Source organism: Castor canadensis, chromosome 16 (assembly GCF_047511655.1).
Source record: "Castor canadensis chromosome 16, mCasCan1.hap1v2, whole genome shotgun sequence".
Lineage (NCBI taxonomy): Eukaryota > Metazoa > Chordata > Mammalia > Rodentia > Castoridae > Castor > Castor canadensis.
Window position 1 is genome coordinate 59618858 of NC_133401.1, and position 15215 is coordinate 59634072.

At 44.5% G+C, this 15215-nt stretch overlaps 1 protein-coding gene across 5 annotated transcripts in view; it reads right to left on the bottom strand.

Annotated features, from left to right (window-relative positions):
- Positions 1–15215, bottom strand: part of Slc36a1 (solute carrier family 36 member 1) — a 44482-nt gene that overhangs the window by 15537 nt on the left and 13730 nt on the right. For 4 of the 5 annotated variants that reach the window (XM_020181090.2, XM_074057162.1, XM_074057163.1 and 1 more), the window contains exons 3-9: positions 13451–13541; positions 12597–12685; positions 12068–12163; positions 10195–10279; positions 9594–9812; positions 2708–2806; positions 84–250 (exon numbers count right to left, since the gene is read on the bottom strand). In XM_020181090.2, the coding sequence (XP_020036679.1) occupies positions 84–250; positions 2708–2806; positions 9594–9812; positions 10195–10279; positions 12068–12163; positions 12597–12685; positions 13451–13541 (846 nt within the window). Of the gene's footprint in view, positions 1–83; positions 251–2707; positions 2807–4206; positions 5307–9593; positions 9813–10194; positions 10280–12067; positions 12164–12596; positions 12686–13450; positions 13542–15215 lie in introns of those variants that run through there. The other variant, XM_020181094.2, reaches the window with a different exon arrangement.

Genomic DNA, 15215 nt, shown 5'->3' on the forward strand with positions numbered 1-15215 from the left:
CAACTGAAAGGAAGAACCCAGATTCTGACCCATTCACTTCTGAAAACAGCCCCTGCTTCTGAGTTTCCGTGCTCCCCACATACCAGCAGTTGGGCAAGTTGAGGGTGATGCTGCCTTGGATATTAGCTCCAAATTGCAGGTACCCCAGACACCCCAGGCTGATGTATAGGGAAGTGACAATGGCCATCCCCACATACAGAATGACTGGAAACTTCCGGGGGTCCTTCATTTTGTTTTCAAGGGGCAGAACCTATGAGAGAAAGTATTGAGAGAGGAGAGAGCACAAAACAAAGAAAAATTAATAGCCAACAAAAACATTGCCAGAAAAAAGTAACTATTCCCAGACCCCAAAGGTGCATTTTCTTTACTAAACAAAGTTACTTCATCAGCAGCTTCACTCTCAGGAGTAGAAGGAACTCCAGAGGCCACTGTCAAACCAAGGGTCCTGAGAGTAAGAGGTAAGGGTGATGATAGCTGGCCCAGGGCAGCTATCCTGCAGCAGGACCCCCACAGGCTGGAAGTGCCCTTCACCTTGAGGGTTATGCATGGCAACCAGCAGACCTGACACCTGACTTGAGACTGCAGCTCCAGCTAACCTGTCTAAAAATGTGAAACCCAGGTCAGGGAAAGCTGTAAATATGGTTCCTAGAGCAGACTTTCTTGCCTCAGTGGGGCAGTGCCAGCAGTAAAGGGTTGAAGCTCTGAGGTAAAGGACCTGCGGTGTGGACACAGCTTGACTCAACAGAGGATCTTAAGTCCCAGGTGCCTAACTGAGCCTGGTTTCCAGGCTCCAGTTTCACATCACTAAGCCATGCTGCCTCCTCAGTCATATCACGGCATTCTTTCACATAGGCAAATGCAAAGGCCCCTCATGATGGTGAGTTCACTGAGGAATGGGAGGACACAGGAGTGACAGTGATGTGCTCACAACCTGCCACAACTGACTCTGAGCCATCTAAAGAGAAGCAGTGCAGAGCACAGTTTGACCTTTGGTTACATTCACTCTCCTCCTTTGCCTGTATGGCCACAGGAGGTCTGTGCTGCCCTGACACCACTGCTGAGGCCCAGCTGAGGGCGCCATAGCCTTGTACTTCCACCCATCCTCAGCAACCACTGCCAGCTCCAGGACCTCACCAAACAGCAGTAAGCACAGTGTGGCCTGGCACTTGACCTGGCATACTGAGCAACACTTAGATCCAGAACAAGAGCCAAAATGGCAGCATTCTAACACTCTAACCACAGAAAACACAAAGACATCTTAAAGTATCAAATAATGAAGTTAACAGGTGACTCCGTACCCAAGCCTTGGCTGGGGAAAGCAAGCAAAAAGAACAACTCGTGTGCAGTGCAGCTAGGAAGGCTGGGAAATCAATAAAAACTTAGTCCGATGTTCCTAAGACCCCACGTCCATGTGTCTGTGAGCATCCTTCCAACTTTCTCAGCCATTTCTTGCAAGTCCTGAGTTCTTGGGGCTGCATTCACATCCCTAAATCATTGGCCCACTCAGGCCTCTAACCCTTTGTGTCTTTGCATCCAGGTGGGACAGTTCTCAGGGGCAATGAGGATCCCCAACAGAGAGCACAGGGATAAGTTTGAAACCTCATGACAATTGGGATTTAAAGTGATCACTCACGAAGCCTCCCCTGCCACTTTATAGTCTCAACACATTCCACTGTCCCCACCTGGGCCAATCCTCATTATTTCGACAAAAAAAAAAAAAAATGTCAGGTTTCTAGGCTCTTTTATCTTTTCTTTCAAGACAGGGTCTCACAATGTAGCCCAGTCTGGCCTGGAATTCCCAACACTCCTCCTTCAACCTGGGATTACAGGCATGTACCACCACACTGTGCTCTATGTTACCTTGAAAGTAAATAAACTGTTAGGGAAATTAAATAGAAGAAAAAGAAATACCACAAAAGGAGAAAGGACTTCTTACTTTCAAGCCTTTGGCCAATAAAGCTAGTAACTCTCAGAGAAAGATCCTCACTTTTATTATGAAAAATACAAATGAAAATCAAATTAGGTACAGCTGATTGGCAGATTCTCTTTAGGAAAGGAATTTGGTGAAATCACACACAGTAATGATGGGGGGAAGGGGGTGGGAAGCTAAGCCAGAGTGAAGGCTACTCATTTACACATAGAAAATACACCACACCAAAGTTCCAGGACAGAGGAATTAGTCATAGGTTTACTAAGTCCATAGTTAATTTAGTAATATTAATAAAAATAAAAATTTATTGAACATTTACTACATGTCAGGGACTGTGCAAAGCACTTTACATATACCCTATTTAATCCTAACAACTACTAGTCATTAAATTCCCTTTTCAGGAGCAAATAATGAAGGCTCATAGAGGTTAAGTCCTTGCAGGAGGTCACACAGGCTACTCTTTGGCAGAGCCAGGACTTGCCCTAATTCAGTCTAACTCTAGGCTCCAGATTACTGATCGCCACATATAATACTGCTTACTGTGTGCACAGGAGGTAAGACACGAGGGGTTTTGGATATAAACATTTATAATTACATATAATTTGTCTTCAAAAGTTGAAGCTAGAATCTTCCACAGAATCTGGAAGCATCACTCACTATTTGGCCAGTAAGTCTCAGAAGATCATTTCTGACAGCATTCCTCAGCATTAAAACAGACGACAGGGACACCAAGGATGCCAGGGAACACTCAGGCCCAAACCACAGCACCACTCTTACCATTCCAATGCCTTCAAACGAAAAAATGGCAGTGCCAAAGAACAGAGGGTAGGTCTTCCATGGAGCCACCAAGGGCAGGTGGCTGGGGTCTGGGATCCTCTGAAAAAGACAAAACAAATCCAAAAGTGATCCAGATTCAGGACTTGAACCCCAAATCAGAGAAGGCATATCTTTTTTTGTATCCAGGATCCCCAGAGGGAGAAAGCTTGCACCTGACAGATGGTTTGGGGACATTTAGCCTTGATAGTTTCTTTTTGCTTCAGGCTAGGAAGACCCCACTTGGTTTGAGGAAAGATGAGCCCAACCTTTCATAAAATATTCAAATGTTGGAGCTTGCACAAAGAATCCCATTCTTTCACTAGGTAATCCCACCCACTGGCAAGTAGAAAAAAATCAAAAGATGAAAAAGTTGAGTCAAATAACTATTCTAAATACTCCCAAAGAAATGATGGGTTATGTAACTAACCACAAACCACCTATACCACAGAATAATTGTGCACATTTAAGAGGTAAAAATTGAGTAGAGCATGGAAATCTGCTTCTGAAATAGTAAGCAAATATTTTTAATTTATATAATCACTACGAAATGACTATAAAACACTCCGCACAGATACAGCTGGAAGGGAAGTTAATCAATTTTCAGATTTTTCCCTTCTCTTAAAATATTTTTGTCAATGAGATTGAGCACTTTGAAAATACTGAGTTGGCTCTGGAAAAAAATTTGGAGGCTACTTAAAAAGCTGGACATCGATCTACCATTTGATCCAGCAATACCACTCTTGGGGATATACCCAAAAGACTGTTACTCCAGAGGCACCTGCACATCCATGTTTATTGCGGCACTATTCACAATAGCCAAGTTATGGAAACAGCCAAGATGTCCCAGCACTGACGAATGGATTAAGAAAATGTGGTATCTATACACAATGGAATTTTATGCAGCCATGAAGAAGAACGAAATGTTATCATTCGCTGGTAAATGGATGGAATTGGAGAACATCATTCTGAGTGAGGTTAGCCTGGCCCAAAAGACCAAAAACTGTATGTTCTCCCTCATATGTGGACATTAGATCAAGGGCAAACACAACAAGGGGATTGGACTATGAGCACATGATAAAAGCGAGAGCACACAAGGAAGGGGTGAGGATAGGTAAGACACCTAAAAAACTAGCTAGCATTTGTTGCCCTTAATGCAGAGAAACTAAAGCAGATACCTTAAAGCAACTGAGGCCAATAGGAAAAGGGGAACAGGTACTAGAGAAAAGGTTAGATCAAAAAGAATTAACCTCGAAGGTAACACCCACGCACAGGAAATCAATGTGAGTCAATGCCCTGTATAGCTATCCTTATCTCAACCAGCAAAAAACCTTGTTCCTTCCTGTTATTGCTTACACTCTCTCTACAACAAAATTAGAAATAAGGGCAAAATAGTTTCTGCTGGGTATTGAGGAGGGTGGGGGGGGGAGTGGGTGGTAAGGGAGGGGGTGGGGGCAGGGAGGAGAAATGAACCAAGCCTTGTATGCACATATGAATAATAAAAGAAAAATGAAAAAAAAAATTGAAGTGAAGGCTCCTGTAACATTCTAAATAAATGGAGAAAATATTAAAAAAAAAAGAAAGAAAATACTGAGTTGGAGCGAGCTTTCTCTTGCTCCCTTGTTATTACTGAACTTAACTGGGGCTAACTGGGCAGCAATGGAAGATGCAGAAAGGACACGTGATAGACAGACAGAAAGTGGGATCAGGTGTGTTGGGCACTTGGGTGGAGACGCACAACACTCACTGCTTCTTTTCTCTATTATTCTCTTCATTTACTCTGCTTCTTTTCTCTATCTTTATTCTTTAAGGCCTTACTCCTTTATAGTTCTTTAAAACCTTGCTTCTAAAGTCTTCTTTAAAACCTTGCTTCACTGTTCTTTAAAACCTCTTTCCTTAGACTCACTCTGTCCCATGTTTTCTCTTAGCTTTTCTTTAGCATAATCTCTCTTAAAGTTTTTGCCTCCAGATTTGCACTGTCCCATGTTCTCTTTAGTTTTAAGCCTTGGTGCTCAGACTTGCACTGTCCCACGTTCTGTCTTTAGCTTTCTTAAAGTCTCGGCCCTCAGATTTGCTAGCAATTCCCCTTTAGTAATTCTCCTTCAGCAATTCTTTTTCCCCCTTCAGCAATCTTTTCCCTTCAGCAATTCTTTTCCCTTCCAAAAGGCTCCAACACCAAAAAGCCAAAAGCCCAAAAGCCAGAAAATCTAAAGCCAAAGCCTTCCCCATCAAAAAGCTAAAAAGCAAAAGCCCTGTGTCCTCCTTCAGTGAGTTGTTTTATACCCAGTGGTAAACAGGGTGGAGCAGTGGTTCTCGGGGAGGGGCGTGACATTGTAACAGGAGAAACCTGCGTTCCTGCTTCTCTGAACATAAACAACTTAGGAGAAACAGCTGTTCTGCATTTTCCTCTTCTGTGGCCTGGGCTGTGCCAATCTTGGCCTACAGATAAACATCTTAGGAAAAGCTGTTGAGCTGCCTCTCGCTTGCTTATGTCCAGTTTTCATAGGCTTCTCATAATCCGCTCTCCACACCGAGGGACACAGGACAAGAGTGTTGGAAAACACTGGAGAAAAAGACAGCAAAAAGAACATTAAGAATTAGGCAAATTTTTAAGAAGGCAATTGCTAGTCACAGGTACTAGCCAGGTCATTAAGAGGGATTAGGCCTTCCTCATGAAACTGGGTTAGTTTTCAAGGGAGTCAGTAAACCCTTGCTCTCACAGGACCAAATCAGTTATTCCAAGAATGGATTTTTTTTTTTTTTTTTGTCTCTCCTGCACATGGAGGCTTGCCTCTGCCCTGCCAGGAAGCACCACAAGACCTTCACCATAATCCAAACAGTTCAAAGCACCATGCCTTTCCAGGCTTCCCAGCCTCCAGAACCAGGAACTGAATAAACTTCCATTTTTATAAATTTTCCACTTATGGGTCCTGTATTACAGCAACAGAAAACAGACACAGATACAATGTAGTTTTCATCCATCACTGACAAAATACCTGACAGAACAACTTATAAGGAGTAAATATTTATCTGGCTCATGGTTTCCGAGGTTTCAACCATGGTCAGTTGGCCTGGTTGCTTTCGAACCTATGGCAAGCAAGGCAGAAAGAACATCACAGTGGGGGCACCTGATGGAACAAAGGTGCTCACCTCACGGAAGCTAAGAAGCTAAGACAAAGAGGCAGGAGCTGGGGTCCCAATGTCCCCTGTGAGGGCACACCCCCCCCAACAGCCTCACTTCCTCCCACTAGGCCCCACTTCTGAAAGTTCCCCCACAAGCAGCACCAGGCCTTCAACACAAGAAAAAATAACGAGACAGACAGAAGCATTTTAGTATGCGGAATGCAGACAAACAGATGTTTTTGCACTATGATGAGACAGGACAGTGAGAGTGCCCTATAATTATTCCTAAATCACTAATGAAATTTAGGTTCCTGGATATCGGTGCTATCTGTTGGTTAGTGAATAATGACTGCCCTGGCTCACAGTCAGAGCAGACTCAGGTATCAAATAGGGGATTTCACAATTCATGTCTGTGGATACTATGTGAATGGAAGGAAAGTATAATTCTAGATACTAAAAGTCTGCTATTGACTTACAACTCAACCAACTAAATGGGAAAAGTTTAATTTATAAAGAAACATGCAAGTAAAGCAGCTCATTATCAACTTGTCTCTTGACTATAATATTATCAATTATAATAGCAAAAGCTTTTTGAGAAAATGCTATAAAATGTATATATGGATTGAAAGATATACTCCAATTTGGAATCATTACACCTGTGCAAAAATGTATCTCAGAATTAAGGAGGGGCTACGGATGTAGCTCAGTGTAGACTGTTTGCTAGCATCCCCAGTACAAACACCCTCCCCAAAAGAAGTAAGCATTTAGCCAGGTACGGTAGCATATGCCCATAATCCAGGTACTCAGTAGGCAGGTATCTAGAAGGTGAAGGTTCAAGGCCACCCAGGGCAAGAAGTTAGTGAGACTCCATCGCAACAAATAGGCTAAATATGGTGGTATACACCTGTGATCCCAGGTACACTGGAGGTAGAGGTAGGAGGATTGAAGTTCAGACCAGCCCAGGCAAAAACACAAGGGCTACAGGTGTGGCTGAAGTAGTAGAGCACCTTCCTAGCAAGTGCAAGACCCTGAGTTCAAACCTCAGTACCACCACCAAAAAAAGAAAGCAGAATTAAGGATGTGCAGTGAGAAAGCATTTCTTGGGAGCCCCTCTGGACAAAGCACTGGGTTCAGTGCTGTGCCATTCATCATCTCCCGTGATGGAGGTGGAGAAACTGTTCAGGTAGAGGACCTCAGTCTGTCTCTGTGATGCTGTGTGTCAGTCACATACAGGCTGAGGACTAGGGGAAAATTCAGACACATCAGGCAGCAGGGGAAACCTCACAATGCCAAACAGGTAGTCACAGATGGCAGCGGTTTTCATTGTACAAAAACAACACAGAGGAAGCATCGCAGCTGTAAGTCTCCTTGAAAGGACAACGTGACACTTAGGCACCTCATACCACAGTACAGCTTGCTCTTGGCACCCAACACAGACTCAGAACTGCTCTCAGAAAACCAACTGGGCTGTCCCCCCACAAAGTGCAGTTGTACTACACATATAAATGGCTGGAGGATGGATACCTCCAGTCGCTGGACCTGAGATGACTCAGGGACCCGAATGCTCACCCCTGTTCTCGGATCATGTCAGCCACCCTGGTGCAGCTACCTGCAGGGTTTTAAAATTGAACATGATATACACTGACAGTCTATGGGGCTGGCCTCATTCCTATCCCGTTTGGCACTCACTGACATGTGTCCTAGGTTCTGAAGAAGGCTCTAGCTTCAAAAGGAAATTATGTGTCTGTTTACCTTTCCTTGTTTGATCAGAGAAATGGGCAGGCAACTGCATGTTCATAATTAAAAAAAAATACATGAGAGCTGCTCATTTTATGTTCTTGTTTTTGTTTTGCTTTGTGTGGTACTGGGGACTGAAATCAGGGCCTGTGGCTTGCTAGGCGACCACTTGCTCTAACACTTGAGCCACACTGCAGACCCTTTTGCTTTTAGCTTGTTTTTGACACCGTGTCTTCCTAACTTTTCCCTGGGCAGCCTCAGACAGCAATCCTCCTACCTCAGCCTCCCAAATAGCTAGGATTATAGGTGTGAGCCTCCCCACCCAGCCCTGCTCATTTTGTTTTTTAAAAAAAATAGTTCTGCAGTCAATATCTGCTACTCATGTGACTTACCACAACAAGGAAAACCCCACGCAGGTTCACGGAGGACAACACTAACCTACATTAGTCATGTCGCTTCTGTAGCACATGAGACCTGCTTTTTATGACCCACTGTTCCCTAGAAACCACCAACAGGTACCTGGATCACCATGTGAAAGTGAGGTAATGTTCCTGTTAGGCTGACCGAAATGAAAAAGGCTAAGGTGGGAAAACAGACGCTGATGTGCCAGGGAAGGGAATCTAAATGAAATCAGTCAATAGCTTTTGAAAAGAAGCAAATTGGAAACAAAAAATTCAAAAGTGCGTGCTCAGGCAAGTATAGTGGCTCACACCTGTAATCCCAGCTACTCAGGAGGTACAGGGAGGAGGATCTCAGTCCTAGGCCAAGAAGCAGTTAGACACATGCACAAAAAAGGAGGCTTCACTGTTTCCGTACAGAAGTAACACCCCACAGAGGGCTCGCTCAGTACTGAGCACTGGGTGGGTTTGCCCAGGCACTGGCAAGGGAGAAAACAGTGAGGGAGATGATCATTGCAGGCAATTTTTTAAAGTTTTTGTTAAAAATGGGAAAACAAACCATATTTTTGTTTTATGTCTTTCCTATATACGTACATAGTGTGTCCAACACATTTGTAGGACAGTGTGTCCCCGTCAGTGTGTCCCCAAGAGGAGACTCTGTGAGGATGTGGTACTCTGATGTTTGGGTTGTCTGCACATTAATGAATAGGTATTGATGTGAGTTACTGGGGATATTTAAATATCTTTTTCTTTGAGACAGGGTCTTGCTATGTAGCCGAGGCTGACCTCAAATTTATGATCTTCCTGCCTCAGCCTCCCCAGTACTGGGATTACAGGCGTGCACCACCACGCCTGGCTTAGATCCCTGTTTTAAAGTTAAGCTCTTATTCACCTGCTTTTGCAAAATGCATTGTCTTTTTCACAAACTGCCACAGTGCTAAAAGCACATTTTTCTGCACCTCATCTTCTACCCATCTGTGTTCAGACATTCTCTCATACTACCCCATAGACCTGCCCTCCCAGGCTAAGCGAGGGACATGAACAGTAACTGGATTTCTAATTTTGACAAATAAATATAAAACTGGAGTTGGTAAGGACGTGATTTATCTAAATACAGGTTAGAAAAGTTTCTTTTTTCTTGGCAGTCCTGGGGTTTAAACTCAGGACCTCATGTTTGCTAGGCAGGTGCTCTACCACTTGAGTCACACCGCTAGCCCTTATTTTTATTTTGATCTTAGTACCGTTCCCTGTTTTCCAACTATTTATGATGATCATTCATTAACAATCCAGTTGTGAAAATTCTAAGCCTGTGATTTCAATGTTGTTTTGGTTTTTTGGTCGTCATAACTAGGGGAGCGACTGCCTTTGATTCCTAGTGGGTAGAGACCAGGGACGATGCCAAACATCCCACAATGCACAGGGCAGTCCCATGACAAAAAATTATCTGGCCCAACATGTCAACAGTGCTGAAGTTAAGGACCACTCATCTAAATATACGCACACAAACATGTTAACTATTTACGCTCCACTCACTTGTTTTGCTTGTTTCTCTGACACTTCATAGGAGAATGGGGGACAGCCTGAGCACATACCTGAACAATGAACTGGTAGATCATGACCAGGCTGACCAGCATGCTGACATTGGCCAACAGGGAGAAGATGGACAGGACCCGGAGGTTCCTGATGAAAGCCAGCAGCACCAGGAAGGGCAGGAAGGAGAGCATGTAGAGTCGTGAGTCCATGGTGGGCGTCAGAACCACTGTCTCGTTGTTCTGGCAGTCATTGGTGGTCCCATTGGCTGCTTCTATCACCTAGCATAAGGAGAAGAGAAAGCAAAAGCCCTTAATGACAAAGCCAGTGGATGTCCCACTGGAAGAGGCTCCTGACTGAAGGCTCAGGTGTATGAATGAGGCCTGAGAAACACCTGTGGCTAGGGAGCCTTCCTTGGAGATGTTCATGGTTATCGTTAGGAACATAACTTTCTGTCTGGGTTCAATCACATCTGATAAGACACAGGATGTACTTGAAGTTTCCTTACACCCCAGGGCTTCAGATGATAACCAAACAAAAAACTGTATACATAAAGTATTAAAACATGAACACTTCTGTTGACCAAAACTAACTTGGAAGGAACCCTAAACAGAAGTTCTACTCATCTACTGTCATTCTCTCTCTTTTGCACCAAAACTCTACCTGTTTAAAGTTGTCAGCCAGAAACACAAAATAGACACAGCAGAACCCCAGCTGAGTGACAATCAGGAAGAAGTCCACAATGTGCCTGGAGATGGGGAGGAAGGAAGACAGACATCACTACAGTACAAATCAAGACTTCCAGAGAGCCAAATGCTTTAAACAATGCTTTTTCCCAAGTCACCACAGACTCTTCTCAGCAGGTGGCAAGGTCAAATGTGTCCTGGCAAGAGCAGAAACTGCTAGTGCCATCAGTCTGGAGCTTTGGGAGGAAGCAAGCAGATGTTGTATGTGTGGCTTATTGAAGTCCCTTCCTGGCTTCTCGTCTTCCCATGTGAGGTCAGGGCATCACTAGAGCCCAGCACAGGCATCACCACTACTGTCAGGCCCTGTGGTGTCCTCCTTCCTACCTGACCATCTCACATCTTTCTTTCTAAAGCTACACGGAGTCCTTGACACAAAAAATCAGGAAGAGACCCTTCATAGTGTCTTGCTGTTACTTGGATAAAGAACCAACCTATTCTAATAAAAATATGCAGAAATAGATGTGCCCAATCAAATTGCTATTATAAACAACTAGTGACAACCTAAGTGGTCATTAGAAGGAAAGTGATCAAATTACAGACCATTCTTAAATGGAACTTGGTACAGTGGTGAGAAAACAAGGGTTAAATCTCTAAGTGCTGACAGAAAAAAAGCATCTAAGACATTTAAGGGGAAAAAGCAAGTGTCCAAAGACTACACATAGTGTGGTCCATTTGAGCCAAAAAAAAAAAAAAATTAAGAACATGAATATGGTTTGTATATTCATGAAAAATTCCAAAGAGAATCTTCAACTGTGACCAGTAAGTATTTACTTTACTTCTTGCTTTATGCTCTACCTGGTTCAAAACAATGCTCTTTCTATGAGCATCTATCTTACTCAAAGAAGGAAGGGTGCATGGGAAAGGGGAGGAAAGAAAGAAGGAAGGTAGAAAGGCGGAAAGAACAGAAGCCTGACCAGCCAAACTATGGGGGGGAGGGCGGTCACTGGAAATCTGGCTTCTCTTACTCAACAGAAAAATCGTTTTGCCCAAAGAACAACACAATATGCATCACCAGATGAAGCTACAAATGAAGTGTCCTCTCTGATCTAAAAAGGCACTTCTCCGTAGAACATGGTTTTAATGTGGTTCATTAAAAAAAAGAAAGAAAGAAAATATTAGGGCTCTCAGGTACCAATTCAATTCTCTCCATCTAGATAGAACAAAAAGTAGACTATTTCCCTCCAGACATTTCACCATAAAGAGAAATTTCCCTACACTCCCCACACCTCACAAACCCTCCCACCTCCCACCTCACTCCTTCCATCACCTATCATGTGTGCTTCTGGCTCGCCAGACAACAGAACCCTTATCAAGTTCCCCACGCTGAGCACCTGGCATGCCTCTCTCTTGGCACACTCTCTTCCTGTCAGGACACTCATCTCTCATCTTATTCTCTGGCTTCTCTTCCCATTATAGTCCTTCCTGCACAGACCACAAGCCCCTAGAAAGTGGTGACCACATAATTCACCCCAGAGAATCTCCCCTCCTGATCTTGAACTGTTTCATGCCACTTATAAAAGAGTGCTTAAAATACATTTCTCAAACAAATGAATAAATTAAATAAAATCACTGTTCACCCACTGCCAAAGCAGGAAATTTTTCAGGCCAGGCCCCATGTATTCCAGACGAGGAAACTGATGACCAGAGAAGGGAGGAGTTGCACAGCCCAAGGTCACACAGCTTACCACTAGTAGAGCTGACCCCAACACCACTCTCTGCTCCCAACACCATCCCCACATCATCCCTCCCTATCTGAAGGCCACACTGGGAGCCACATCTAAGAGAGTTACCTTCCCCAGTGGGCATGGTTCCGGAGCCAGGAGCTTGGACTGGATTCTAGTCCATACATCACAGTGTCCCCATAGTCCACGTAAGGTTTGTTCAGTCTGGGAGAGGGTGGGGTACAGGAAGGGCAGAGCATGTGGTTAGACAGTGACAGTGACAGACACTGAGACTTGCACCAGTTCCCCACTTGTCATCCTAGAACCACCTCTCTGAGTCCTGCATCAAATGCTTTTAAGAATCAGAAGTGCTAAGTCGTGGTAATTGCTTTCATTATAACTCACAAACCATATGGTAGAATCATTTCAACAGGATAAACACTACAAGGCATGTAAAATTAGAATGTGGTCTCTGTCCACTGGATATAAGTAAATTTAACACATGACAACCAGCCAAAAAGAACACAAAAGTAACCAGAGAAAGAGAGGCCATGCCATGATAATAAGCAGCCTTCCTCAGCTTGTGTGAAGAACTGAGCCTGGTAAAGGAACCAAGTGGCCATTTGTCACCCAACAGGCATTCGGTCGGGGCTCTCACCTGCGGCAGAAGTGGTGAGCACACTTCACTAGGATGCCCATGCAGTGCACAGCCACGATGCCTATCACCAGCAGGCTGAGAGGACCCATCTGCAGGGAGGACAGGTAGAATTAACAGTAAGCCTAATGGAGACTCGATTTGCAAACAATAAAATGCTTGCCAGACACTTTCAGTGACAGAACTTCTGGCCAGCCTGGGAGAGAAATGTGAAGGTGGAGATTAGCTCCATGTGATGGGTGCAATCAAGGAGGACCTTGGCATGCCTTCCACAGTCAGTCTGTGGAAGACTAACTTAAGATAAGTCTATTCTGAGACTTCCACATCAGCAGAACAGAAGTTCCCGGGTCTGTGGGAAGACAAAACGAGCTAAGGGATGTGGGGGAGGGAAGGCATCCTCAGAGCAAAGTCATATGAGGAAAGACAGTTCTTGGCTGACAACAATCCACATCTCTGAAGCCAAAATGGCTTTGGACAAGCAGTCCACAGGAGGTGAACCATAAAAGGAAGATATAAGATTCCCAGAGTAGCCCACTTAGGGACAGGGCTGGGGAACTGTGCAGAAAATGGACAGACATCTTTTATTCATTAGACTACAACAGCCTGAGCCATTTTAAGTACGCCTCTCTCCCCCACAGAGGAAGTGCCACGAGGACAGAGATCTTTGCCAAATTCCTTGATGCAGTCAAAGAGCCTGGACAGTGCCTGGCACAAAGAAGGCTCTCAATAAACAGCTTTAGACAAATGAAGGTCGGAATTTTTATTTTTCTTGGCTGAATTAAAAATACTACCACAAAAAAAAAACCTACCTCCTAAAACTTTTCCCGACACCTCCCTCCACTGGCATAGACCCTTACCAAGATGCCTGCATTTTTCACAGCCAAAGGCAGCCCCAGGAGCCCCGTGCCAATGTTGCCCTTCAGCAGGTGGATCAAGGTCTGCAGCCATCTGAAGTGGGAGGAGGCAGATGGGAAAGTTAGCCAGAGACAGCTAGCTCTAAATATTAAACACTTAGCACTGCTAAGAGCCCGCATGCTGTATCTCATTTGATTTCTATGACAACCCTACGAGATTTTATTCTATGGATAAGGAAGCAACTTGCTCAAGGTCACACACCTAGTAAAGAGCCCAGCAGGGACTCTGACCCAGGTGGCCTGAGCCCAGAGCGCACCCCTTACCACTGTGGCACTCCCAAGAATCCCTCTCTCCCAGACCTGAGACCAGAGGGACCAACAGGCCCTGTTCTCTCCTACTGTACTGGGGCCTGGTTCCAATCACTGCCCTGACTACTGTACAGACTCCCAAGACAGCAACAGAAGATGACAATCCTAACTATGAAGAACACACCGGTGTGGCCGAATAGGGGAAATAAAAAAACTGAAGCCCAAATCGTCTAAACAGAAAGTTTTATGAAAAGTGAATACAGTTAAAAGTCGTTCGCCACAATAAGAAGTCACAAGTTCCCAGAGCACTTTGTATTGAAAAAAAAGGTCAACTGTCACAGGGTCTTAGCACTGGACAAGCCCTCTTCAGATAGGCGCCAACCTAGTTTACCCTTCCATCACAAGGGCAGAATTCTCTCCTCTATTTGTATAGACTGTAATTGTACAGCCTCTCACATTTCATCATTCGTTTCCTCACTCAACAAATGCCATCTACCACATACAAAACCATGTGTTAACAGTAGTGGTGGAAATAGGTGTGCATCAGAGATCGGGATCTCAGCTTCTAGGAAATGGTACTATCTCAAGGAAAGCAAGGGACACCTTAATAACCACCAAGGTGGAAAGGTCCCTTCATAAATGCCCAGGAGCAGAGCCCAGAGAGGGACAAGGCAGGTGGGAGGAGCGGGCAGACAGACCTGAGTGAGGCCAAGAGGACACACAGGACGTGTGTGCTGCTGGAGAGGAAAAGGGCATGCACAGAGGGCAGGGCCTGGCAATGAGACCCAGCTGAGCAACAAGGGCACCCACAGGAGCATAGTACTGTAGACATAGTGACCGCATGGTTGGGTGAGGGTGAGGGTGTGTAGGGAGTCTCCCTTTCTGTAGGGACCAGAAGACTGGTCGTCTTGGCATTTTTCATCCTTGTCCTGTCTATCTTTGTCTTGGCATATTTAACTCCTGACAGATAGGAAACAGGTCAGATGCAGTACTACTTTCCCTAAGTCACCCAGGATTTGGCCCCTGGTGTTGTCTAGATTCTTCTGCGTGGACAACTTAAATTTTCAAAACTGCACACATTTCTTCAAATCTTCAATTCAGTAGACACCAAAAGCAAATAACACTTGTTACCCATTAAGGCCATAAGTAAGAATCATTTAAATATCCTCTAAACAGGAATTTCACTTTAACCTTTCTCCTTCTGCTTCAGGAAGAAAATCTCCTGGTCTTCCTGCCACCCTCGGATTTTCAAGAAAGATCAATGAGCCACCATTGCTCTTGATGAGGAGTGGTGTCTGCACTACCCAGCACACAGCTCAAGGATTTGTTACACTATTGGCAGCCAGTGGCCAGGAGATAATGAGCCGATTAAACTTCTATTTTGGCAAATATTTAATCCATGCAAGTGCAAAAGTAAACATACCAAACCCTTCTGCCTACCAGAAGCATCCCCAAAACA